Source organism: Balaenoptera musculus, chromosome 6 (assembly GCF_009873245.2).
Source record: "Balaenoptera musculus isolate JJ_BM4_2016_0621 chromosome 6, mBalMus1.pri.v3, whole genome shotgun sequence".
In the NCBI taxonomy this organism is placed as follows: Eukaryota; Metazoa; Chordata; class Mammalia; order Artiodactyla; family Balaenopteridae; genus Balaenoptera; species Balaenoptera musculus.
In genome coordinates this window covers 24,792,652-24,819,942 of record NC_045790.1, presented here as the reverse complement: position 1 = coordinate 24,819,942, position 27,291 = coordinate 24,792,652, and the positions used below count along the sequence as shown (strand labels likewise).

General features: G+C 58.1%; 1 protein-coding gene across 3 annotated transcripts in view; it reads right to left on the bottom strand.

Annotated features, from left to right (window-relative positions):
- Positions 1-4,035: 4,035 nt before the first annotated feature.
- The window catches only part of PHF2 (PHD finger protein 2), a 96,660-nt gene continuing 73,404 nt past the window's right edge, over positions 4,036-27,291 (bottom strand). The window contains exons 6-22 of one of the 3 annotated variants that reach the window (XM_036855914.1): positions 26,483-26,669; positions 25,168-25,330; positions 24,121-24,208; positions 23,577-23,683; positions 21,872-21,963; positions 20,436-20,525; positions 19,511-19,870; positions 18,456-18,575; positions 17,877-17,995; positions 15,850-16,028; positions 15,633-15,703; positions 14,696-14,859; positions 10,155-10,411; positions 8,374-8,469; positions 7,731-7,840; positions 6,707-7,127; positions 4,036-6,032 (exon numbers count right to left, since the gene is read on the bottom strand). In XM_036855914.1, coding sequence (XP_036711809.1) covers positions 5,944-6,032; positions 6,707-7,127; positions 7,731-7,840; positions 8,374-8,469; positions 10,155-10,411; positions 14,696-14,859; positions 15,633-15,703; positions 15,850-16,028; positions 17,877-17,995; positions 18,456-18,575; positions 19,511-19,870; positions 20,436-20,525; positions 21,872-21,963; positions 23,577-23,683; positions 24,121-24,208; positions 25,168-25,330; positions 26,483-26,669 — 2,713 coding nt within the window. In that variant the 3' untranslated portion in view covers positions 4,036-5,943. Of the gene's footprint in view, positions 6,033-6,706; positions 7,128-7,730; positions 7,841-8,373; positions 8,470-10,154; positions 10,433-14,695; positions 14,860-15,632; positions 15,704-15,849; positions 16,029-17,876; positions 17,996-18,455; positions 18,576-19,510; positions 19,871-20,435; positions 20,526-21,871; positions 21,964-23,576; positions 23,684-24,120; positions 24,209-25,167; positions 25,331-26,482; positions 26,670-27,291 lie in introns of all 3 variants that reach the window. The other 2 variants (XM_036855913.1, XM_036855911.1) reach the window with 2 other exon arrangements.

Here is a 27,291-nt window from a genome sequence, read left to right as displayed (position 1 = left end):
GCGCGGGCCTCTCACTGCGGTGGCTTCTCTTGTTGTGAAGCACGGGGTCTAGGCACGCGGGCTTCAGTAGTTGTGGCACACGGGCTCAGCAATTGTGGCTCGCGGGTTCTAGAGCGCAGGCTTAGTAGCTTCGGCGCACGGGCTTAGCTGCTCCTCAGCATGTGGGATCTTCCCAGACCAGGGCTTGAACCTGTGTCACCTGCATTGGTAGGCAGGCTCTTAACCAATGCGCCACCAGGGAAGCGCAGCATCTTTTTCTTTAACCCTTGGACAATGAGCCCACTTCACTCTTCCTCCCACACACCATCCAGCGCTCAGTACCGTGGACAAGGAGGGCAGAGACCCCGGCAGCCATGTGTCCAACACAAGACCTGCCTCAGTGTCCTCATCTGCAAAGAGGGTTCCTGGTTCAGGGCTGTGCACAGAGGCAGAGTGGGCTGGGTCCAGAGGGGAAAGTGTGGTTGGGGGAAAGGGGGGTTTGAAGGTCTCTGTGCAGCCTGGGGAAGAGGGAGACCCCCACGATGGAAGGGAGAGTCAGGCAAGGGGATGGCCCAGCCTGCTGCCCTGCCCAACCTTCCACCCCATCCCCTGTGCTCAGCCCCTCACTCCAGCCATCCTCAAAGACGGCACCTCACCTTGTCCCCACTTCAGGGCCTTTGAACGGTAGCTCCTTTCCTCTGCTCTGGCACAGCTCTTCCTCCTGGGCCTTGGGGAGCTGCCCTCCTGGCCGCCGTCTGCAGGATGGTGCCTCTCATTAGCTCAAGGGCTCTGTAACTGTCCTGCCAGCTCCACTAACTGTGAGACTCTGTGCCTGTTTCCTCCTTGGTAGGACAGAGACAGTTGAAGGACCTTCCTCAGAGGGCAGTTGTGAGGCGTGAATGCGCTAATATAGGCCAGATACTTAAACAGGTCCCAGCACACCCAGCCCTTAAAACAGTTCAGGACCAAGCTGATCTGATTATTATCATCTCCTTCCCAACGCTCACAGCATGCTGTTAACTTTATTTCTCTTTGCCCATTGCTGTCCCTTCGGCTGTTAGCCCCAGGGTCTTGCCCACAGGACAACATGTGCTAAATGAACTGCTGTTCTATTGAAGGACTGTTCGTTCGTGGCCCTCCCATGCCCCCTGGTGGTTGCTCTCAGTATTGCCCCAAGGCACCAAGTGGGACTCTTTCCTGCAGGTTTGGGGACTGGCTCAGGGTCCGTACAAGGCTCTGAGCACCCAGGCAGGACCATGCAAAGCAGACTGGGCTGCCGGCGGGGCTAAGCTCCCCACTTGCACAGAGACGATGGCAACATGTGCCTGATGGGCACAAGGGGTAGAGGGCAAGACTTGGGGGAGGAGGAGCCTTTGAGGGGAGGGGGAGCCCTAGGAGGAGGGGGATCCTAGGGGAATGTGAGCCAGGGGGAGGGTAATCCCCTTGCCCTCAGCCTACCCTGCAGAGGCTGCTTTCCCGGAGAGTCCACTGCACCTGCTTGCTAAGCTGCAGGGGCTCCCCAGGGCCTGCCACATTCCCCACTGTGTGGACACCCTCCGCCTGCTCTGAGCCAGCTCCAGCCCTACCTCCCACCATCTGACCACCCTGAGGTCTGGTCACTTGTCCTGGGGCCTTTGCTTGTGTTGCTGAACACAATTTCATCTCATGGGCTGCTCCAGGGAAGCTTCCAGACCCCCTTCATTCACCTGGAGTGTAACACAACACCATGGGTGTGTCTCATCACAGCTTGTCCTACTGTACAAGTGAGCAGGTGGCAGTGTGGGTCCCAGGCAAGCAAGGCCCATGCTTCCCAAGAGGAGCAGGGGAACAGGTGCCCCCTCTGAGCTTGGAGTCCTCCTTGGCAAAATCGGCCCCGATGAAGCCTCTGGAAGGTTCTCAACACTGAGCCTGGAACACAATAGGTGCTCAGGAAATGACTGTAAAATTCAGCTGAAATTTGGAAGCCGACTTAAGGGGCAATTTGTTTATTTATGCCATGTTCAGTACACAGGACACAGACGCATGTGAGTCTCAGTCAGACAGAACTAGGCAGCCTGCAGTAAAAAAACAGCTCCCAACATCTCAGAGGCCTAACATGCAACCCTTCATGTTTCCTCTTGCAACCTTTGTTGCTGGTCAGGTGGCTCTCCAGGACCCTGCTGCTGGCATCCTGCGGCCCCCAGAAGCTGCCTCAACACGATGGTGGTGTTCCACTTACACCTGTCACCAGGAGGCTGAGAAATTATGGTGAGCAAGGGACAATCCTGGAGCACTCAAGTCTCATCCATGGAGGGCTTCAGTGTGGGCCTCAGTTTACCTACCTGTTAAATGAGGGGTCCGTGGGGCCGGGCAGGGAGCTTGCTCAGCCCCTCCCCTCCCAGTTCACTGTCACAGGGCTGTTGGCCCTGCATGGAGATGGGGAGAAGACCCTGGAAGGGCCACAGCCAGCACCAAGCGCAGAGTGACACAGGCCCCTTGCTGCCCCTGCTGCAGGCACACCCAGAAATGCATGCCTCTGGTCCACCTACAGACATTCCCGCACACAAGTGCAGCTGGGGCCACAGTGATGGCCCAGGGCACGACCAGGCCATGCTGCACCAGGATGGTGTGGGTGCAGCCCAGGATAGGGCCTAGGGCCAGGGAAGAGGCTCTGGGTACCTTCTGGGAGGTCCTTCCCAAGCCTAAGGCCCTAGGTCCCAGATGGCCCTCTGAAGACCCAGTCCCTACAGCCATGCTGGGGTGGGAAGACCCAAGGAGCACCCAGATAGCTCAGCCTCAAGGACTCCAGCTCAGAGGCTGGGCAGCCAGAGCCAGGCCTCGGGGGGGTGGGCTGTACAGAACAGCCCAGGGCTTGGCACGGTCCCCCAGCGGCTGTGGGGTGAGGGGGTGGGGACCCCTGGGGAAGCCACAGGGCAAGATCTGGCTGGATCTGGGCAGGGACAGGACAGCTGCCAGGAGGGTGAATGCCCAACCTTGGGGTTTGCAGAGGCCCCTCTTGCGGGGTTCAGCGGAGCGAATTCAGGCTGTGGAGCTGCCTTGGCTGAACACTGCATACCAGGGCCCAGCAATGTCTGAGATGCCTGGCAGCTGGGGCAGCCCCAGCGTGGGCCTAGGGTCTCCTCTGTGGCAGTCCCCTCTGGCCAGTTGGTCATTCTTTCTCCCTAATCCTCGATCCTCACTGTGCCCTGCACTGTGCATCTGTGTATGCGTGGGGGGGGAGGGGTCTGCTTTTGTTCATTTGTTGGGAATAACATCAGCTCTTTTTTTTTTGGCTGCATTGGGTCTTCGTTGCTGCACGTGGGATTTCTCTAGTTGTGGCGAGCGGGGTCTACTCTTCGTTGTGGTTCGTGGGTTTCTCATTGGGTGGTTTCTCTTGTTGCGGAGCACGGGCTCTAGGCGTTCGGGCTTCAGTAGTTGCAGCGCATGGGCTCTAGGGCACGCAGGCTTCAGTAGCTGTGGCATGCGGGCTCAGTAGTTGTGGCTCACGGGCTCTAGAGCGCAGACTCAGTAGTTGTGGCGCACGGGCTTAGTTGCTCCACAGCACGTGGGATCTTCCCGGACCGGGGATTGAACCTATGTCCCCTGCATTGGCAGGTGGATTCTTAACCACTGCACCATCAGGGAAGTCCCTAACATCAGCTTTAGACTGAAATCCTGCACATGTTCTCCGGTGCCTCTCACCGGACTCAACTAAACCGCACACGTGTGAACACTAAGAAGGTACTAGAGGATGCTAGGGGCTGGGGCTGGTACTGTCAGGGTCTCAAAGGCTGCCCACTCTGACCAAGAGTCTCGTCTGCCTGCTCCTGCAGGCTGGCTCAGGGTGCTGCAGCTTTGGGGTGCAGGGCAGTACATATGCCCTGTGGGCAATCCAAAGGCTTTCCAAGGGGAAAGGTGGCAGCCAGGGCTGGGCCTGGGTAGGGGGCGTGGTCTGACTGCTCACCCTCACACCCAGCCCACTCACTGGCCCACTCCTCTCCCCAGCGTCGAGGATCCCCACCGTCCTCACTACCAGAGTGGATGACAGTCAACAAGGCAGAAATGACACAGACATGGTTCTGTACAAAACCTGAAATATTTTTACTCTTTTAAAACTTTGATCTAAGTTACCTTAGACCTCATGAACTCGATACAAGAGTAATATGAATTGGGAAATAAAACACTTTAATAGCCACAATAAACTTTGTTAGAAATGTACATGTTGCCAAAATAATAATAATAAAATTAAAAAAATAAAAGAGAGAGAGAGAGAGGAAGAGAGAGAACAGCTTGATGGCCAGGTTAGATTATATAAATGTTCAACAAGGACAGGAAAGGACACCTTCAAAACGCCGGGTCGGAATAGTGAGGGCCCCGTGAGGCTCGCCCCTCCCAGCCTCTGGGTCCCGGGGCTGCATCCCCCAAACAGGATGAGCAAGGGTGGCAAGGCCCACGCAAAGCTGCCTCTCCTCATGGACAGAACACCCAGGGATGGGCATATAAACAAAGCTCATAAGAAATGTACAAATATAAAAAGCTACAAACATTAATAAATTACAGCATCACAAAACACAGAAACACTTCACAAGGTGCTAGTAAAATAACTGTACCCCCACCCCCTTCATCAACAAGAAGGAAAGAAAGAGCTGGTATTCAAGTTGAAGATTCCTCTTCAAATGTGTCTGAAATAGATCTTTTGTGTACTGTTTGCTTCTGTAAAGACAGATATAAGGCTGCAAAGACATCACTTGTTTTTCAGGCAATACCTTAGTTCCTAAAAGAAAAAATAATAATAATAACCATAATAATACAAAGAAAGAAGGAAAAGGAAAAGCATCGGAAACCCAACTGTTCATCATACTCGGCAAAAAACTCGTATAAATGTTAACGAAGGACTCTATAGAAAGAAATTCCTAAAGATACTTTTACTCTTATAAAAAAGAAGTTATTTAAAAAGCTATTTACACGCTACATTCTATGAAAAATATGCTTCAGGAAATACATCTAAAATTAAAATACAGGATTGCCTGAGAAACAAATCCAGCCCCTCCGTGTCGATGGGCAGACACGTGGTCCAGGAGCCACCCATGCACTCGACACCAAACGTTAACAGGTGACAAGACAGAAGTGCCTGGCCCCCAAGTCCTCGGGCCACCCGGCCACCATCTGCCCCACCAGGCATATGGCGGGGTGCCTTGGCTGGGAAGTGCTTCTCGGAGTATAGATGGTCAGGCTGGACGGGGCCCACCCATGTAGCTTAGCCTGGGCCCCCTGGGCCCCACACTGTGGCTGGGCCTGAACCCTTCCCTGGGGACCCCATGATGGCTTCCCCCCCAACACTGACACACTGACCCTGCTGATGGCCCCAGCCAGCCCTGAGAAATGCCCCAGGCATTCAGGGTGCAACACCCACCATCCGGCCCACCACCCACCAGCCGGGGAGCACAGAGGCTCCTCTCCTGGCTGGGCCCAACAGTCTCTGGACTTGTCTGAGAATCACTTGGGAAGAGAAGGGGGGCACATACACACCCCGATCTCTCCTCCTCTTCCTCTCTAGTGTTCTTTGCCTTTTTTAAAGCCTCTGGAGGCTACCAGCCTGTGGCCAGCTCAGACTCTGGGCCTGGTGAGCATTGGCTCACTCCTCCTTCCTTGAAGGACTCATGCTCCCAGCAGAGCTGCAAAGGCCCTGCAATCACACCCATGCTCGGGGATGCCTGGAGACTGTCCTGAAACTGGAATGGTCCTCAAACTGGCAGGGCCACGTTTCGGGAACTGGTCACTCTAAGCAACTTGAGAAAGGACGTCTGTCCGTATTGGCGAGCTCCGCCCGCTGAAGCAACAGATGCTCATGTGAGGGGGATGGTTGCCGGGAAGAGGCCAGGCCCTCCCTGGGGTGAGGCAGCAAGGCCACCCTCCTGGGGGCTGATGTTTTAGCAGGGCTCCAAGGGTCCTGAGCGGAGCAGAAGGATCCTGGCTTTCCAAACTTTAAAGGAGCAGTTTTCCATTCCGATGAATTTTCAAAATTTTCCCAAGCCTCTGTTTGGCAGTGGCCATGCCCTTTTTTGTACGCTTTCCTGGGGGAGGCACAGACACAAAAAAGACAGATGAGTGACAGGAGCAGCATGTGGGATGGGGGTCTGTAACCCTCCTGAGCCCCCACCCTGTCTGTAAAATGGGCCTGCAATTCCCAGGTCCAGGGAGTCCTGAATCCCTCCAAAACCACCAATTGTCAGCAAAGCGCCCCACTCAGAGGCTATGTCGACAAGGGGCTGGGCCGTGGTGAGTAGGGTAGGGACGGGCCAGGGATGGCATTAGGGCCGCCTAGAGCCACACTCCCCATGTCCAGGGCCGGCTGGGCCTCACGCCCATGGTGCAGGGCGTCCGGGGGTGACAGTGGGGATACCACGAGACCCGGCCAGCCGTCCCACCCCTAATTCACACAGAGGAGGCTGGGTCACCTTAGGCTCCTCCCAGTGAATCCTCGGCAAACCACCAACCACACTCTGACTTCAAGCCAGGCCCCAAAGCCGAGGCCCTGGGAGTCTGAAGGGCCAGACCTAACTCCAGAGTAACCAGAACCCCCCTGGTGAGTAGCCAGAGCTCTTGGTCTTGAAAGGGACCATTTGTTCCACATACTGACTGAGTGCCTGGCCACACACACTCATGGCTGCAGGGACAAAGGAGACCTGTGGTCATCCACAGGGACAGTCTGCAAGTCAGGGTGACTCAGGGTCGGCGGGCAAGGTACCTTTGGCAGCGGTGTTGTTGGGGGATGACGAGGAGGGCCTCCTCGTGGTGAGGAAGACCCCAGGGGCCATGGGCTGAGAGGCACGGCCGGCTTGGGCCCCAGCAAAGGCGCCGGCTGCCGTGTACTCGTGGTCAACCAGGCTGCTGCTGTGGGACTCTGGTGGGGGCTCAGGTGAGCTACCCTCCTGTGAGGCCTGGCTGCTGGCCGTGCTGGTGGAGGCTGGGGTGGTGGAGGCTGGGGTGGTGGAGGCCGAGGCGGTGGAGGCCGAGGTGGTGGAGGCCGAGGTGGTGGAGGCCGAGGCGGTGGAGGCCGAGGTGGTGCCGGCTGAGGTGGTGCTGGCAGAGGCAGAGGCGGAAGGGGAGGTGGTGTTGGGAGCCAGCTTCCTTTTGGTGTTCTTTTTCTTTTTGCTTTTCTGCTCCTCCTTTGAACAAAACATGCAGGTGTGTCACCCCACAGGGCTGGCCAGGTTTCGGACACTGGGAAGCAGCCTGCAGCCTGGGAGCAGCCTGGTCTGCTGTGCACAAGGCTTCTCCCATGGAGCTGACCAAGCCAGCACTGCAGGAGCAGAAAGGGCTGGACCACGCCCAAGCCCCACCTCCAGCCACCACGAGCCCTGCAGAGCAGTACTGGGGCCTGTGGAGAGACCACCAGGCCCCCCTCTGTGAGGTGGGCCATCCTGGACACGGGGACACGCGGGATGTGGCACCAGCACTCAGCTGTAGTGGACAGACTCAATCTGAGTTTACCTATTGGTGGGCACGTAGTATGGGCCCCCTCCCCCGTCACCCTAACCCCCTCCATTCCCCACCACCCCACTCTGAGCTGCCATGAGACTCCTGCCACCAGTTCCCAGCTTCTCTGCTTCCCACTAGCAGGGACTTGGGAGCCTGGAGGAACCAGGGTCAGCAGTACTCAAATGTCCCCAAGGCTGTGACAGCCCCAGACTGGGTGGTCTCCGTACATGAGGGTGGGGGGAGCAGAGGCATCTGGGGAGCCTGAGCCCAGGAGTGGGTCCCCTCCTCACCTGCTGGGACAGTTTGGCTGCAGCAGCCGCCAGCCCGGTCTCAATGGAGGCCACTCTGGTCCCCTCGCGCACAGGCCTGTCCTGCCTTGGCACCGATGGGCCGACCCTCGCTGCGGGAGAGAAGGTCAACCTGCCTCGAGCAGCCACCCACTGCCTGTGCGCCCCCCTGGGATCCCCAGGTCCTGCCCCAGTCTGTCCCCAAATCCCAGGGACAAGTCACAATTCGGGGAGTGTCAGCATGGGCCCTAACCTGGTGTGGGGCTGGTTTCCCTACGCCAGCAAGACAGGAGAGGTCAGAAGGGAAGTCATGTGCTAGGCGAACCAGACCCCACCCCGCTGGCTGCCATGATGGGGGGCCAGGTACAAACGTGACCCTCCCAGGGCTGTTCATTGAGGAGAAACTAGGCAGAGGGCCACCTCACGACAGGGACACCGCACCGCCCTACTGGCAGGAGCTGGGATGCCTTTGGGTGAGCTTGCAAAAGCAGCTGGGCTGAGGTCCCGGGAGAAAGAAGTGGAGCGCCAGTCAGGCTCCTGCAGGCAAGTGACAGCCCGTCTGAGCCCCGCACAGAGCTAGTGGCTGTGGAGCATGGCTGCTGGCGTTCAGTGTGGGTGGAGCTCCCCTTCCAGCCCCCCGCACTACCTGTCGGGCTGTAGGGAGCATCATCCGAGCCTTTCCTCTTCTTGGACCGGGACTTGAAAACAGGACTGTCCTCGTCCGACTCCAGGGAGGGGTAAACTAGAGGGGCGAAGGGGAGAAGGGCTGGGCTGCTGGTGTGGCCACAGGAGGGTGGTTGCTGCAGGTTACTGGCGGGCCCTGTGACCGGCATCCCCCAGGCTGTCCCCAGGCTGCAGAGCACCAGCCCTCCTGGCGTGGCTGCCACACGCATAGGCACAGGTGGCCTCTGCAACTGTCAAGCCCAGGCCCCCTTGAGGTCCAGAGAGGGCCAGGCAAGGGGCTCCATCCAGCCCCCATGGCCACCTGACCAGCTGTTCCTACCCCAGCCTGGCCACCGCACCCACTTGAATGCCCAGTTCTCAAAACATCTCCTCTGCTGCTATCAGAGAAGAAAACATCTGATGTCCACGGAGCTGGGTGGCTCTGAAGGACCCCAGGCTCACCTCAGCAAGTCTCTGGAGGAGGGAGACCCACACAGCAGCCCTCGGTGACTCGCTGGGTACCTCCTCCCATTACAGGTTCAACCTCCAAGGCTTGTGACACCCGAACCCCCAGGACCTGCCCTGTGCCCCAAGGGTGCCCAGAAAATGGAGTTCACTCCGCTGTTGATCTGTCAGACCACGGCAGGCCCCTCACTGAGGCCTGAAAGCGTCCACCAGATAGGGTAGGTCCAGCCTCACCACGGGAGGGCTCTCCAGGGACAGGGTCTCCAGGACAAATACACTGCCCTCAGACCATCAGGACTGAACTGAAAACAGGCCCTGCACCATGGGGGCCAACACGGCCCTGGCCCTGAGGAGCACACCGCATCCGCGGGGGCTGGAACATGTACGGGCAATGGGCTGAGGCATGGAGGCAGGTCCTTGCTCCAAGTCCCCTCCCAGGCGGCCAACAGCAGCTCCTTCAGAGCCCGTTGGAACCCAAAGCGCCAGGCCTGGAAGGAAGGGCTGTAGTGGGAGGCGAGGGGCCATGCCCCTGGGCAGAGGCCACAGCTATGGCCCAGCCACCAACTCACTGCCCACCTCAGACTCAGGCCACAAAGCCACTCTGGGCCTCGGTTTCTCTGTCTACACAGACATAGGATGGACATGGTCTCAACGTGTCTGAAATGGTATAGCCACGTGGAGAATAGTCGGGCAGGTTCTCAGAAGGTGAAACAGGCAGTGACCCAGGTATACACCACAGGAGCACCATAGACACAGGCCATACAAAACTCCCTGCACACCAACATTCACAGCAGCACTGTGCACAACTGCCAAAAGGTGGAAGCCATCCAAGTGCCTGTGGATGGATGAAGGGATAAACAAACATGGTGTGTCCACGTGGTGGAATATTATTCAGCCATCAAAAGGAACAAAGAGCTGACATATGCTACATCGTGGATGAAGCCTGAAGAGTATGCTAATGAAAGAAGCCAGGCACCAAAGACCAAGCACTGTGCAGTTCTGTTCACGTGACACATGCTGATTAGGAATATCTACGAGGCAGCATAAATCAGTGGCTGCCAGGGGCCAGAGGAGAGGTACTGACTCTTAACAGGTACAGGGCAGGGTTCCTTTCTGGATGATGAAACGTTCTCAAATTGGGTGTGATGATGGTGGTATGCACATCCCTCTAAATACACTAAGCACCACTGAGTTACACGCTTTTAAAGGGTGACTGTTAAGGTCTGTGAATTATATCCGTAAGAGGGCCTGGCTCCCAACCCCCAGGTTTAGCACCCCTCCCCGCACAGCCACGCTCACCGTAGTCCGAGTCCTTGAAGCAGGCGTCCAGGTGGTCCTGCTCCTCCTCCTCGTAATCATCCAGGTCCACACTGTTCTTGGCCGCCCTCTTCAGCAGCCGCTTGCCTGCGCTCTTACCACCAGCCCCATTCTTCCGGGTGCCGTGGGCCACCAGCGAGCTGCCCTTGGCCTGGCCAGCACCCCACGTGGTCTGCAGGCAGGAGTCGGAGGCCTGCAGGTTGGCCATGGACAGCATTCCCTGAATGGCTTCCTGTGTGCTGGGGGAGGCGGGGGGCTGGCTGGAGGCACAGAGAGACAGGCACTCAGCCCATGGCCCACACATCCTCCCACTCAGCAGCCAGCAGAGGGTGTGGGGTGGAGGACAGTGGTAGCTGATAACTCCCCCATGGAAAGAGCCAGCTATCCCCTTCCCCTACCCTCTGTTCCCACCCCCCAACACCAAAGGAGGGCCGGAGGCCTTGGGACAGAGAGGGGCATAAAGAGAGAAGAGAGGGAGGAGGATGTGGAGGGAGGGGATGAAGAGGGGCAGAGGGATAGAAGGTGGTAGACAAAGGTGCCATTACTCCTGATCTCTCCTACCATAAAGTCAACAAGCAGACTCCCCCAAGGACCCAGGCCACCCCCCTCCCTCCCTCTTCCACTCCTGCTGGTTTTGTGCACACCTCCACCCACCGTGGACTCCTGCGCTCAGCCCCAGCCCCAAGCGCTCCCTCCCCCATGTCTTCAAGGGAGTCCTCCCATCCGGTACCTGAGATGGGGCAGCAGAGCCCTCTCCCTCCCATGGCACTCGATCTCCCCAGGTGACCCACACCATCTTTTCATGACTGCACCTGCACCAGCACCCAGACCCTCGTCCTTGCCCATCACCCCGCGCTTTTGTCCACCTGGGTCAGGATGGCCCACCACGGCCTCTGGGGAGCCTGGCCATACCTCTCATTGCACCCTGGGACCCTAGGAAGCAGGACCTGGAGTGGGGCACTGCTTAGCCCTCCTCCCTGGTCACAGACCCAGGAGGCCCAGGAGTCCCAGCAGTGGGCCCGCCCTGTGTGCCTGACATCCAGGCCCCCTCCTGCCTGCCCCATGTGCCCCCAGGGAGTGGACCCACCTGCAGGGCTGCCAGACCCAGAAGCAGCACCCAAAAGTGCCAGTCCACATGGGCCCCTGGTGGTTCTGCATGGTCCCTGCTCCCTCCTCCACTTCCGAGAAGTATTTGAAGCATGTTTAGTAAGACATCAGAACAAGAAGGAGTCCCTGCTCAGAAATAAGGTTCCCAAGATTGAGGCTGGAGGGTGCAGGGAGATGGAGCTGGACCCAGGAAGCACAGACACAGAGGGTGGTCCCCTGTGGTCCTGGGGGCCCACCGAGGCAAGCTTGGACAAAAGCCATCCTGTGAGGGGTACTGCTGGGCTCCAGGCCAAGGACTCCTGCCCCAAGCCAGGAGGAGGCGACGGGCAGGCGCCTCTCTGGGCAGCCCTCCACGAATACCACTTCCCCAAGCCCTGCCCGAGACACACTGGATCGCAGTGTTTTGGGGTTTTGCTGGAAGCAAATGGATTACGGTTCCAAAGCCACAAACAATGGGAAAAATCAAGTATGGTCAGACCGCCATGGAGAGTCGGGAGCCCTTCCACCAGACTCTCCACCTGCCCCAGCATCCTCCAGACCCCCACTGTCCCATGCCATGACGGCAAAGGGCTACCCAGACCCAGCCAAGAGCACATGGCATTTGGTAGCAGTAGTACCATTGTTGTACCATCGTCGCTGATGCTTTCTGAGCAGGGACAGGCCCCCGACCCAGCACTAGAGCCAGCAAGAGCTGATAGCTGGCCCCCCATCCTCTGCCAGGCTCTCCAATGCTCTACGAATGAGGCCCTTCCAGGCTCACCCTGAAGGTCTCAGGCACCCTCACCCAGCCTCATGGCCCAGCCAAACAGCAGGCTTCCTGCAGGGATGGGAGGGTGGGGGCCGGGACACTCACCATGAGGGTCCTCCGGGAGCCAGCATGGAAGCCAGCCGCCTGCCTGTGCCAGCTGGACCTCATGGTCCCAGCCCAGCTCGGCTGCAACCTAAGAGGGAGGGGCCTTGGAGCCCAGGGCTGCAGGCTGTCCACGTGGGCCGGCGAATCAAGGAGCAAAGTCTAACTAGTGCGCATGGAAAATAATACCTTAATCCTCCAATTATCATAACAAAATCCTCTCTTTCCCTCACCCCCAGGCAGTAAACACTAAGCAAACCATCCAGAAGAAATTAACATATTTTCCTCCATTTTCTTCAGCTGGCTTTTTCCAAACAGCAAATACTTAAAACAGAGCAAATGGACCATCAAACACTGACCTACACTCCAAATGGGAGACTTGGGAAAGGAACTGCCTGCGGCGGCCGAGGGGACCCAGCCCCAGCAGGCACACGTGCACGTGTGCAGGCGTGTGTGAGCACATACGTGTGTGCCTACAGAGCAGTTCACAGCGCATCCTCAAACTGGCTGCCCTCCTCCCGGCGGGCTGTGTCCAGGTTCAGTTAGGAGCCCAAGCTGCAGCACCTGTGTCCCAGCTCCATGCAGAGTTCTGGCACCAGCCCCACCTGCCCTCATCCCAGGGGTGCCTCTGCCTGGAACTCATGGGGGACCCAGGGTGTGTAGGGCACTTCTCCAGGGTCTGAGCGTCAACCGGTCACTGAGGTGCCAGCTAGCCATAGCCTTCCCAGAAGAAAGGCACCTCCAAAGAGGTGATGGGCCAGCCCGGGCACCAGCACCTTCCAGGAAAAGGGGGTTCACGGCCAGGCTTCTCCTCATGGCTAAGGGCCTCAGGTCAGGGTCCCTCCACCACTGCAAAGGCCACAGGGCATCTCTGCAGTGAGGGGCTTAGGTTTGCTCATCTACAGAAACCACTTAATGCTGAACAGGAAATCTGCACCCCACAGCTCTGTTGAAGCCTCCAGCCATACACTCCACTCCCATGAGAGAAGGCACCTACGGCTGTCTGTGAGCATAACACTGCACAAACAATGGTAATTTATGAAAGAAAATACAACCATTTGATTTAGCAAGAACGCTTTTCAATCAAGCCCTAATCCGCCTCCCGGAGTCCCACTGTCTAAGACGGGGCTGACATGCTGCTTCCACAGGCTCGTGTAGCCCCTGGACCTCGATTCTGGAAGCACAGACTGAGAGGCAGAGGGGGACGGGTGGAACGCAGATCTGGAGGACCAAGCGAACCCCAAGCAGGTCACATGAGCCCTGCCTTCCTCAAGCCAAGTCACTCCTGGCTGGATGTCACCGCCCAGCATGGTTAACATTCCAGGACCCCCACGCTTGGGTTCCATTATCAGCAGATGGAGATTCTGGCCCTGCCTCTGCCACTTCCTGGCGGTGCGGCCTTGAGCAAGTCACCTAAGCTCTCTGAGCCTCAGTTTCCCCATCCGTGCAGCAGGACTCTCCTGCTGGCTCAAGGACTAGGAGGGGAGCCACCCCCCACCATGGTGGCTGAGGTCCCCAGAATGGGGAGGCTACAGGGGGCACGGGCCCTGATCCCTTGGTTTTCTGTCTGTGGTACTTGTAGAAATTCCATGTGGAAAAAAAAAAATGGCCACGATGCATAAAAACAAAAGTTAATTGGGATCAAAAGAGAATTTAACTGGGACCACCATGAGAAAAACAAGCCCCGTGGCCTTCCACCAATGCAAAACCCAAAGAGGATTAATCCATTTCTCTCAAATCAAAGGATTGCAATTGGGCAGGCCTAGGTAGGGAAGACCGCCTGAGCTGAGGAGACACATGTCCTAGCCTGCCCGACTGCCCAGAATCTCAGGGCCCCCAGGAAAGAACAGCACATACACCAGCAGCGAGTGGGCTCCTGAGGCTGCACATCTGGATGCACACAGGTCTCAAGGACAGCGTGGCTTGGCTCCCACACACCCCGCAGTTGGTGTGGGAATCTGGGACCCCCGGCCGATCCAGCCCCTCCTCAGGGAGTGGGCTCTCACGTCCCCGAGCTCTGAAGCCATCATTTCCCTTGCCGCAGATAAGGTCTCTGCAGGGAAGCCAGCTTGGGGTCCCAGAGAGGCCCATTAAATGCCCTTGACCCTGACACTGGGCACACACCGTGGAATTTCTCTTGTGTTATTTTTATGGCATTCAGGAAGTGATGAGACAGAGACAGCTGGGGGTCTTGGCCTGGAACAACCCTGACACCCTCCAGGTGCCCAGCCTGGCCCTGCTTCCCCACAGGCACCTAGAGGTATGGCGGCCCCACAGACTCCTCCCTCCATGGCCCCAACGTGGAACTACTTCTCAGCTGCCTCCCCATCTAGCATCTAGAAGCATCTGTCCTCAGAGCTCTGTGCCCTCGCTCAGGAGCTCTGCAACACACAGGACCTGCACAGCCAGCCCCCGCTCACCTCTCTGGCCACCTGGCACCACCTCTGCCAGGCAGGGGTCCTGCTCTGGCCACCTGGCCTCTGGGACGTGGGCTGACGGAGCCCTGCTTGGCCCACCTCTGTGGAAGCACCCACTTCCCCAAGGTCCCCGTGGGCACCGGGCCTACCTGTTGGGGTTGTACTCGAGCGCACCGACCTCCTCGCTGGCCTGCAGCAGGTCCAAGATGCCCGCAGCCGAACCCCCGCCATCCTTCTTCACTTTGGCATTGCGGGCGGGCTTAGTGTCCGTGTCTATGTGCAGCGAACCCTCATCAGAGGAGTCATCACTCTGCTGTGGGGACAGAGTAGCCGGTCGGAAAAGGACTTGGGGGTAGGGGTAGGGACTACTGTTTCCCTTCAGTGAGAAAAAGAGGTTTTTAAAGAGCCTGTCCTCGTAACGAGCACCATGGGGCTGGCTGACCAGACACACAGAGCAGGGCACAGGGGCCAGAGCTTTGCGCTGGGATCTTGGAGCCCCGCCTGCACCATTTCCCCAGGTGAACCTTGGTTCACAGGACCTTACATGAGACCCTAATATTGAACACAGATACAAGAGGAGTCGGCATGGTTGGACTGGGAACAGGCGGTGTGCCTGTACCTGAGGGACACCAGTTAACAGCCCCTGGCAAGTGGCTCTGCAGGGACACCTTGGGCTCTGCAGGCAGGGTATGACCCCAGCAGGGAACCTGGCTTCCTTGGAGACGGCCACCGCCTCCTGGGTTGGACATGCATGGCCTTGGAGGACATCTAACTTAACCCCCACATGTTTAGTGCAAGACCCAACCCCCAGCAGGCCTGGCCTGCTACGCCCTGTACCCCAGTCCTCCTGCATCAAGGAGATGCATTATCTTCACGGTGGATCTGACTACGGAGTGCGGCTCCCAAGGCCCCACCACTCATAAGAGACCTGCAGACCTTCCACAAGTCCTGCATCTGCTTTTGTCCCTTTGTGCAGGGTCCCGGGGCTCAGAGCTCCTCATCTGGAGCCCAGCCAGCCTCCCCAGGAAAACATCCCCCTCTGCACTCCACCCAGAAAGCTCAGTCACCCAGAAGGCACTCGCTTACCTTGTAGAGTGCCGAGTCCAGCTTTGGCTTCGTAACGGGCGTGGGCAGCGGCTCCTTCTTGTCCAGTAAGACTGAAAGCAGAGCACATGGGAGTCAGCAGCAGTTTCGGAGGAGCAGAGGGGGACCCTGGTCCAGCCACACCCGATGCCCACTCCACATGCCTGAGATGGCCTTTATGGGGCTGGGCCTGTCCCCTCCCCATGTCCCCCCAACTCACAGGACAAGTCCCTCTTCGGAGCATTTTTCTTCCTCCTAATAGGAAATTCGTCAATCTTGAGCTCCCCGTCATCCGACACGTACTCATACTCATCCCGCACTGGCTGGGGCTTGTCCTCCTTGAAGTTCTGCAAGGCTCCAAACACCCCTGGGCCTGGCTGTGGCTTGAGGGCCTTGGAGCTGGGGCGGCAGAAGTGGGCCGGTCAGTGGACATCCGCACAGCCGGGCTAGTGTCCCCAGCACCAGCCCCCACAGGCCTTGGAGGACCAACAGCCAGGCGGGACCCTTCCCAACCCCACAGCCTCCTCTCCAATGTCGTGACCCCAGTGAAGACAACGCACAACCCACAGGGTATATGCCTGGCCCTTTCTCGGGCTATTTAAGGTTGTGCCCCTCACTGCCCCCTCACCCTAGCCAGTGGATGAGCACGCCTTCTTTCAGGCTGCTCTGGGGCCTGATACAAGCCCAGTGTCAGACGGAGCCAGTGCCAACTGGCCTGGGTTTTCTACATAGCTATTCTAGAAAAATAATTTCAGGGCTGAGGTGTAGACACAATAGTCTAAAAAGTATCACACAACTCATCTCTCTCCTGGGGCAAGACAGGGCTACTGCAAACGAGGAGAGTCCAACTCTCCAGCCGCTGTCTCCCTGTCGGCTGAGGGCACAAGCGCACACTCAGCAGTGGGGACAGCAGGCGGGGCACAGGCATCTGCAATGCCCAACAGGTACAGCTCTGATTCCCAACAATGGAAACACAGAGGACGGCTGGCAGTGAGCCCTGCTGGGTGTAGTCATGAGCTACATAACACAACACACACACGTACACACACACCCATGTACATACACACAGGTGTGACATAGTTATAGAATCATGTCTCCCTTTCTGCCCTCCATTTCTAAACTCTGTAGCGCAGTCAGTCAGTCATAGAGTTAATGCTGTGCAAAAGCTCCCCGGGACCTAGCAGCTGAGCTTCAGATAAATCAAGGACGTGCTCAGGGCCATGAAGTCAGGGCAACCGGGCCCCTGCAGATCAGACCCAACCCACCTGCTCACCAAGCAGCCTTGGCACATTGCCGTGAGCTCTTGGGAATAATGGGCCCACTTGTGCCAGGCTCTGCAAGAGCACAAGATGCTGACCAGCTCTGTTCCCCCACCACCTAAAAATGGCCTTCTCCCCCCATCTTGCAGATGAGAAAACTCAGGCCTACAGCAGAAAAGTGGCCCCATTCCCACTGGGACATGTCTGCTTCCTGATTGCTGGGCACCCACCCTGGACTTTGGATTCAGCACACAACTGGGTGTGGGACCGAAGCCACAAAGGGCTTCTTGGTGGGCACAGGGTGTCTGGCCCACCAACCTCCCATCTGGCCAGCCCACCACACTGGTCAGCAGATGGAGACCCCTTATACAGTCCAGAACCCAGACACACCAGCTCACACACACATACCCTCCCAGGCTAGGTGCCCCAGTCTCTCAGCTCAGCGCCATCTCCTCCAGGAAGCCCTCCCACCAACTCCCTTGGACACACAAGGACTCCACAGCACCCCAGGCCCCACAAATCCTTCTTCCATGGCCCCAATCACAGCCATAATTTTAGGTGGATTTGAGAGTGTTGGATTCATACCAGCCCCTCCCCACTGGCATCTAGACTCCAAGGCCAAGATCCTGACCCCCACCATGTCCTCTGTGCCAGCCCAGGACAGCCACTCGGCTAATATCTGCCCAATCACACTCTCCTACTCCTTGCTGGCACACACCACTGCCCCCTGCCCACCTACCCGAGCTTTTTGGCTTAGTAGGCAGGAAAGGAGCCTGCCTGGAGGCCCTCACGAAGGGTGTGCCGAGCAACAGCAGCCAGCTCAGAAGGGGGGCTCACCGCAGAGACCTCCAGGAGGGTGTGTGTGTGTGTGTCATGTGTGCACAAGCAGGGGATGTGTGTGTGTGATGTGGGGGGGCGGTGCTCAGGGTGTGTGTGTGGCATGTGGCACTTGTGCAACCAACCCCTCCTGGCACGAGCACTCACGTACCCTAGCAGTTTCTTGTTGGAGAAGGAAAATGAGAACTTGTTGTCCTTGTTCCCTGACAGAGGAGACTTCTCCAACTTCTGCTCTTCCTCCATCTTCAGTAGGGAGTCGGGTTTGCTGTTCTGAAAAGCAAACCCAGGACCATCCCTGAGCCCCATACAGGCGCCCAGTGGGCAGAGGCAGCTGGACTGGGCAGCCTCCTCCCTCTGACATGTCACCTGGGGACCCACTGCAGCCCCAGGCCCACAGGACCTGCCCTCGGATGCTGCCCAGCTCCAGGGAGTGTGAGCTTGAACCAGGGCAGGCCACAAAGGGCAACGCCATCCATCCTCTTAGGCCGAGATGTGCCCGCGCCAACCCCTCAGAAGGTAGCTCCATGGAAGCCACGTGCACACCCAGACCCTCAAAGACCCTCACAGCACTGCCCACCCGCGGACAGGCAGACACACACCTGACATACCCTACAGGCACACACACACACCACCAAGCCCACACTTGCCCCACACACCACCTTCTTTCACTAACATAGCCCTCCCTGAGAGTAGATTCACTCACCAGCATACCTGTACACACACATCTCACCTTGTACTTCCACTTGGCCTCCGACTTGCTCTTAGTCTGCTCTCGGATTTCCAACCTCTCCACGTCATTCTGGGTGCTGACAACCTCCTTGTTGGGCACATTCAGGACATTCTTTGCGGCCTAGAAAATACCAGCCATTATCTGGTAGCAGACATGGGTGGGTGGCAGTGCTCCACCAGACTACAGTACAAAGTGAGAACCACACAGCACAGAGTCCCTGTCTCCTGCTGGCCTACATGCATCCACTAATCCATCAATCTACCCAGCCACCCACCCAACTAACCATCCATCCATCCACCCACCCATCCATTCACCAGCCAGCCAGCCACCCACCCACTCATCCATCCACTCATCCATTCACCATCCATCCATCAAACCATTTACCCACACATTCATTCATCTACTCTTACTCCTCCCTCCCTTCCTTCCTTCCTTCCATCCATTCATTCATTCATACATTCATCTGCCCTCTTTGCCTTGAGGAAGGAAAAACCAATGTGCCCCACTTAAGCCCTGCAACACTAGCTCCGGTGGCCACCAAACCCCTGGGAAGTGAGCAATGACCTCCCACTAGCAGGAAATCACTCAATGTGTCCTGGTCTCAGGGACTCATGGTCCCCAAAGCCCACACCTAAGACCCTCTACTCACACTGGTGGGTCCTCAGGGCCAGGCCTGCCTCTCTCACTGCCGCAGGGGCTCAGGCCCCCAAGGACACCTGCCCCCATCACCGGCTCCACCCCTGCCTCCTCACTGCCCTCCACTGGTACCTCACCCACCTTCAGGTCTCAGCCAATGTCTGGGCCCCAGGGAAGACTCAGCCGGCTTGTCCCCCCAGATGACCCTCAGTGGTGCCACCCTGACCCAGCAGAGACTCTGCTGCCTTCATCGTGAGGGTCTCTCTCCAGCTGCCCACTACACCAAGCTTGTTGGGGCAGAGCCCAGCTGCCCTGGGTCTCTAGCACAAGGACATGGCAGCCCCAGCATCCCACAGGCCTGGTCCTCGGATGTGTCTGCAGGCCTGCTGACTATAGGTGGGGAGGGTGAGGCCACCCACCTTGCCCTTCTTAGGAGGCTCAATCTTGGTCAGTGCCTCCTTGGTGTGGGCCTCCAGCAGGTCCAGGTTGGGGATGGTGGGTGAAGCCGAGCCCCTGCACTTCTTCCCTTTCTTCTTGCCCCCGTCCTTGAGCTTCAGTGATTTGGGAGGCTTGGGGGGCTTTGGGGGCTTGGGAACTTTGGACGGCTTGGGCATCTTCACGGTTTTGGGAGTCTTTTTTTTGGACACTTTCTCCAGGAAGGACCGAGGAGGGCTGGCCTCAATGGGGGATGGGGGCTCCTCCTTTTCTCGGTCCCCAAAACAGACCTCGTCCGAGGAGATGGCCGCAGTTACTTCAGGTCGGGAGGCCTTGGAGGCATTCTAGGAAAAGGACAGGGAGAGGTGACCAACCACACCCTGCCAGGAGGGTCTCACAGCCCCAGGCCATGGGAGACACTCGAGCAGAAAAGGAGCATCTGTCTACATCATCAGTGACATGCTCACATTCATCCCACACCACCTGTGTGACAGGCTCACATCCATCTACACCATCTGTGTGACACATTCACATCTGTCCCACACCATCCGTGAGGCAGGGTGCCATCCATCTACATCACCAGCCACTTGACCCCTTTACCTCCTTGGTGGGGACTAGACAGGCTCACACAAGCAGGGTCTCAAGGGGCTGAAGTCCTCCCTGCAGAGTCCTTCCCCACCCCCACAGGGAGCTGCAGGGAGTCCCCACACTAATTCCCAGGGCTCCCACCAGAAGACTGCAAGTCTACCACCGGGAGCTAGGAGTCCAGAGCCATCATGCAGGTGACCCTGCCGCAGAGGGCTACAGGAGGGGCTGCCTCACACGTGGCCATCTCTGGAGAGATGCCCAGGGAAGACAGGCAGAGGCCTCACTCAACCAAGGTCAGCGGGCCCCGAGGGTCAGCCCTACCTCACTGAGCCGGATCTCTTTGGCGAGGTCCTTGATGAGCTGCGATGGCTTGAAGTGCTCTGGTAGCTCATCCTCATGCTCCGCCAAAGCCTGCAGGACAGCCACGCACAGGGTCAGCGGGCCAGCCGCCGAGTCTGGGCACTGATGCCCACCCCACCCTCCACCCACAGGGGCCCCAAGCAGGCTCAGCTTCTGTGGTTCCTGACTCATGCCCTCTGTCCCTCCAGGCTGTCCCCCATCTACCCACCCAGGACCTCCGGCCCCACTGCCGTCCCGACAGGCACAAGGGCAGGCGCTGCCAAAGGTGTGGACTGTCTGCATGGGGTCCTAAGGGAGTTAGCCCACTCTGGCCAGACACTGCCCCAACGAGGAGGCTCTGCCATGACTCCACTCTACAGGTGGACAAACAAGTCCCAGAGAGGAGCGGGTGCCTGAGGCCACCACCAGCTGTGAAGTGAATGTGGGCCATCCCTTCTTCCTGGGCACGAGGCCACTCCACCTGGCCACACAGCTGATGTGAGGTAGGAGGGACACCCTGCATTACTCCAGGCCTTGAGGCAAGAGAAGATGTGGCTGAAAGAGGGCTCTAGGAGGGTATCTGCTGCCCCACCCCACCCAGCTCACCCATGAGAGCAGCAGGAAGTGCACAGGTGTTCCCCTCCTGGACTCCCCACCCCCACAAGGCCTCCTGCGGGCCTGATGGGACCTGCTCAGACTATGCTGGCACCCCTGACTGGGAGAGAGTCCCTTGGCAGTGGACAGGGAGTCCCAAGGCTGGCCAGGCCTCTCCCCTCCCTCTGTACCAACAATCCAGGCAAGATGCCAAAGGAAGTTGGAAGATGCTTCTCTGGAGCCTCCATTAGGAGAAGTAGCTGCTGCACGGATGCTAGTGAGGGTGCTAACGCTTTACAGTGGGGGCATGAGGTGGGGCCCAGACATGCTGCTTCAAGGGAGCCATGAGGGGCAAAGGGCAGTGCTACTGTGGTGGTGTGGGGGGGGTGGGTGACGGAGGGGCACGGGGCAAAGGGACTGTCTTAGTCACAGAGCAAAGCCAGCTTCTGAGTTGATGCCTGGGACAGCCAGTAGGACAAAGAGGACATCTCCACTCTCCTCTTCAGACCCCTGAACATCCAGCCAGTCACTGACTCGAGTCCTCCCTGCTCCCTGTCCTTTCGGGTTCGCGCAGTGCTGTCTCCACCACCTGATTTCCTCCCACTGAACCTCCCTGCCGCCCAGCCCCCAGCCCTCAGGCCAGGTCCCTAGATGGAGGGCTCTGTCCTGCATCTGCCCCCACCAACAGGTGTCTGACCTGGCCAGGTGGCACCCACCTGCTTTTCACATGCTAGTTCCCACCCAAGGAAGGACAAGCCCTGGGAATGGCTCCCCGCCTGCCACCCTCCCTTCTGCCCTGGATCACTCCTAGTACACATCCCTACCTGCTTTTTCGTCCATGATCTGAAAGCACCATTGAGAATTTTAGCTCCTTGGACTAAATGAGGGGGCAGCTGCTTCCCAGACTTGTGAGAACCTGGGGGAAGATAGACAGGTTTGCTCAGGAGGGTGCCCACTCTCACCTGCCGCCTGCAGGTGACTTAAAGCCCCAGTGGTGGGGGACGCTCAGGGCCAGACCTTTCAGAGGCCTCTGCCCACGGCCACCTGCCCAACTGCCAATGGTTCCTCTTGGAACCTAGGGGACGCCCACCTAAGATGCCCTGCGAGGGGCAGGATTGGCCTTCCCATTGTCTACACACCAGGCCCCTCATGCAGGTGGCCCGGCTCCTCCCTGCACCTGGTCCCCAGCCTGCATCAGTGAGGGGCCACAGTCATGCCCCAAACCAAGCATCCCTAGATGCTTTCTGATGCCCACCCTCACACTGCCCCCTGCGTAGCTGAAGGATGCTGGGCAGTGGGTCCAGTTCCCACTGGGGTGGCTCAGGGCAAGCACCACCTCAAACACACCCTTGGGAGCCAGAGCCAGCCCCAAACAAAAGGGACAGAGCATTCCCCCTTCAGGCAGAGAGCTCAGCATGGAGGCAGAGCAGCCCCGAGCTCTGACACCACCAGGTGACCATTTGTCTGGCCTGTGGCAAATCCCTGGGTCCTCTCAGCTCTGGGGCTGCTGAGCTGCCAGCCCCTTCACAGAGGAAGGCCCGAGGCAGAGAGGCAGGGGCAGCTCAGCGAGGCCCAGCTAGTCAGCGGTCACCCTGGTCAGGCTGTCCCAAGGTCCCCAGGGTGTGACTCCACCTACACTACCCCCATTCCATCTCCCTGGCAAGAGGCCCCTAGGGCAGGGCACTCGCTCTGCCAGGGTGGAGCACAGGGCTTGAATTTAGAGAGCGATGGAAGAATTTCACTGAAACTTGGCCAGCCCAGGTTAAGAACCATTTTCAGCTTTCTCATCTCAAATTAGAGCCAAAGTGCAAAGGAGTCCTGATACGGTGGTCTCCACTCATAGCTCTTATCAGAACACAAAACAGCAGTTTCCTGGAAGGGTGGGTGCTGCTGAAAAAGGAAGCTCTCCATGAAAGCAAATGCTCCTCCTGGGTCCCTCACCCGGCTGCAGAAAGTTTGGAGACCTGAGCAAGGGTTGGCCACCAGGAGCCAAACGCTGATCCCGAAGGCATGGCCTGGCAGGGCCTGGGACGGAGGGCCATGCCCACAGAGGGCATGGACCCAGTGGAGCCCACCCCTCCCCACAGGCCTTCCACAGGGGACTCTGGCATGCACACCCACCCCCAGTACAGCAGGGATGCTGCAGGGGTCCCTCAGCTGGTAGCCAGGCAGGCCCCCAGGCCCCTCAATGTCCCAACTGAGCCCTGTCAGTAACCACACGAGGCCACAGGAACCGAGCAGAACACACGCCCGGTCTGGGAACGTGCGGCCAGGGCTCTTTTTGCAACACCAGATGACCCTGCAGGCAGGAGTCCAGTCCAGCCCCACAGCACACAGACAGGGAAAGCAAGGCCCGTGAGCTAAGGGGACTTGCTCAGGGCCCATGAAGGCATCGCTCAGCCTGTCCCCCAGGGCCCAGCCACCCTGCTGCATGATGGCAGAACTGTTACCACTCCCCGGCGTCCCTGAGCTCCGCACGCAAACAAACTGTCCAGAGCCGCAGGCTGAGACGCCGACCAGGGGACGTACTTTTGAATGCCTCCAGCAGGTGCTTCCCCATGTACCAGCAGGCAGTTTCGAAGTTGGGAAACTGAGTCAGGCTGCCCAGTTTCAACCTTCTTTCCACTTCGTATGCTCTGGAAGCCATAGCAAAGAACTATTCAGTGCATTAAGCCCTGAGCAGGCAATGATAAAGGAAGGTGAACCCACACTATGACCAGAGGCCACACCTAGGCCATGACCGCTCAGGCCTCCCTTCTGGGCCCTACGCGGCGAGGTGGACCAGAGGACCACATCAGGATGAGCGCTTTGCGTTAAGGGCAAGCCCCATGGGCCGCGGCTTCTAGACCTCTGGGTCAGTGCCCAAGGAGAAGGCAACTCGGCCTTTCAGCCCACCACAAACCCACTACAGTCCCGAGGCTGGCCAGGCACCTCAGGGGCCCTGGTAAGATCACGGCCCCTCTCCTCCTTCCTCCCCACCACACGGAGGCCCGGCCAGGACTCAGGAGAGGGATCATCACACCGACGGTGGGGACCCTGCCCAGCGGATCCTGGGAGTCAGGTGCGGCCCTACCTCATCTGCATCTCCACGCTCAGGCTGTGGAGGAAATGTCCCGCGAAGGCCAGGCAGTCCACAGGTGTAAGTGTGGCATAAATCCAGCCTGGGGAGACAGGGATGGGGCTATCTCTTCACAGTGTTCTCATGCCAGGCTCTTGGCAGCTACCGGGCCTGACTCCTGCCAGCCCTTCCTCTGTGCCCCCGTCCACCTGGGCCCCCTGGAAGGTGCTCTGGCCCTGGCTTCCGTGTAATGAGTGGGTGGGCCCTCCCAAAAGGACAGACTGTGTCCGAGCTCACTCAGTCTATTCTATCCAGCCCTGTATGGTATAGACAGGGAAACTGAGGCCCAGGAGCCAAGGGGACTTGCTCAGACCCACCCCAGGGTCGGGCTGCCTGGCATCCCTGATCTCCACATGCAGGGGTGGAAAGAGACAGGCAGAGTTGCCACACCTCCCGGGAGAGCTGGGTTTGTCCCTACAGACTTGGGGAAATAACTGTGATTGTAGGAAACAGGGGTAGGGGCTAGATCAGGAGGCACTCACTCAGAGGCACATAAATCAGTGGAAATGTGAGGGCCTCCATATATGACAATTAGAAAATCTGAACACTGGCTAGCTATTTGGTGATACTAAGGAACTGTTAACTGTTCATTTTTAAAGTGTGATGACAGTATCGTAATTATGTTATTTTTAAAAGGAAACCTTACAGATACGGTGAAATATTTATGGGTGAAGCAACATGACATCTGTAAAGGGCATTTATCTGCTCATGTCATGCTTCCTCCTTCTGCATATGTTTGAGATGTTGAGATCAGCAAACACCATCTCTGACAGTGTGGCTGCGCTCTCTGGGCTGGGCTCTTGGGGCCCCATGCAATCCCACGTGCCTGGCCTCTGTGAGCACAGCCAGGCTGGAAGCTGCAGGGGCTCATGGCCCCGAGGTGGCCCCAGAGGTGACCACAGAGCAGGACTGACCCCAAGGCAAGGCAGGGAACAGCCAGGGCATGACCTCCCCTGGCAGACATCAGAGGTAGGAGACACAACATGGGGACAGGGCACTCACCCGAGGGGATGAAGAGCGTCTGGCCCTGCTTGAGGGTGCACTTGTAGCATTTGTCCACCTGGTCAGCAAAGAACATCTCACTGTGGTTTGAGGCCGACTGCCAGCGCTCATACAGGGAGATGTTGGCCGAAGCTGGCTTGATGAGATAGAAGATCTTCTCCCCCTGCCAACAAGAGGCCATTGGCGGAGCCTGTCATATGCTGGGGATGCTGGGGGTGGGCAGTGCCCATCATGTCCTGGGGATGCTGAGAGGGGACGGAGCCCACCATGTCCCGGGGATGGGTCCTAGCTTCAACAGCATCCTGCCCAGGCCCATCATTCCTCCCCTGAAACACTGGGGCCACATGTGCTTTGCAATTCAGACGTCTGCGTGTTAGGAAGACTCTAGGCACAGGCGCCTCCGGCATGTTCAGGGCAACCCCTACCACTCCACACACCATGTTTCTGCAGCACTATGGATGCCTATCTGCCAAGGGGAACAACGTTGTGACCTGCTGGCTGACGAGTTACAAGAAAGCTCTGCTCTTGAGAGTGGCTTGGGTCCCAGCTGGAGATGGAAGGACGGCCCTGCTGCCAGCATCAGCACCAGCCCAGCCCTGCACTTGGACTAGGGAGATATAGAGGTCCTCACTCACGAGGCAGACAGGCTGAGGGTGGGGATGCACGGGGGGCGGGGGCAGGACTTGCTCAGGGCCTCGAAGGGCTAGGATCAGAAGCTGAGCTGCCTACCCTAGCCTGGGCTCTAGCAGGTCTGGGGAGACCCGGGGCAAGGTGGTGAGCCCAAGGCTTAGGTTCTCCTTTTTTGTTTGTTTTCACATCTCCGTTTTCCCCTAGCTTCCCTCTCTGTCCCCAGCCAGAAGTCCCCTAGCTCTCTCTGCCACTCAGATGCCACTGCAGCCTTGCTCCCCAGCCCCCAGCCCACCCCCTCATCCTCCCAGTGGGGCATGCTCCCTCATCCCTTCTGCCAGGAAGTCTTCCCAGCACTGCTCTCCCTTCCCTGGACATGAGCCCTTGGTCACCACTGCAGTGGGCCTCCTCCAATTGCTTCATGAGCCTCAATCTTTAGAAAAGGCAACACACATGTGCTGCTCTGGTCCTGAGGTGCTCTCCCCCACCCCAATGCCTCCCAAGGGCCCAACATCTGTGTCCCTTCTGTGGAGAAACATCTTGTCCCTCATCCCACTTGATGCTGGCCACCGTTAGGGCCTGTGGGGACTACAAACAGTCCTGCAGGCGGACAGTGGCCTGGTCAAGAGCAGGTCTTGCCCCTGAGGCCCACGTAGGGCCCACATGGGGAGCAGAGGCCAGCGCTCACCTTGAGCACGTGGTACCATGCAGAGGCACCCCCGGAGTCGATGTGAAAGTCAGTGTAGCTGTCCTTCACACAGATCAGGCAGTACTTGGTCACCTTGGGCTTGGCCAACAGTGCGTCGTCGGGCCAGTAGTTTTCTACCCAGGACAGTTTCTTTACGATGTCAGGAGGCTCCACAAAGCTGGACATTCTGGGGGCAGGGACAGGAGCAGTCAACAGTGATGCGAGCCGTCAGCACATTTGTTTTGCCCACTGGGCAGGGTGGGAAAGGTGCTCTGAGATGTGTGTCCCATGCCTATTTCTCCACCTCGGGCTACATGGCATTGCTCCCATTCTACAGATGAGCAAACTGAGGTTCACAGAGGGCAGAATGAGCCCAGCTGCTGGGTGTGACTGCGGCAGGCATCCAACACTGAGCTCTCACCCAAAGACGGGCATGGAGAAGGCCTGAGAACCATCTACCCCAGAAACAACTTCCTTCCTGGAGAACTGGAAAGAGACTTGTCAGGTGGGCTCATGCTAGTGTCGCTGGGCACGATGGGGCCCTGAGAGTGAATATCATTGCTCATGCACAGCCCAGGCGCTTCCTGGCAACACCTAAGGAAAAGCCACTTCTCTCCAGAGCAGACAACAGGGGTGCCTGCAACTCCTTGCCATGCTGGGCCATGTCAGACCAGATAACTCATCTCCAGGGAAGATGAGAAAAGGCAAAGGCAGCCTTTGATTCTATTAAATGTCACTGTCCTGGATAGAATGCACAATACTGCATCAAAAACATCCAGCTCAGCAGCACCTGTGCAGTGACACTTCAG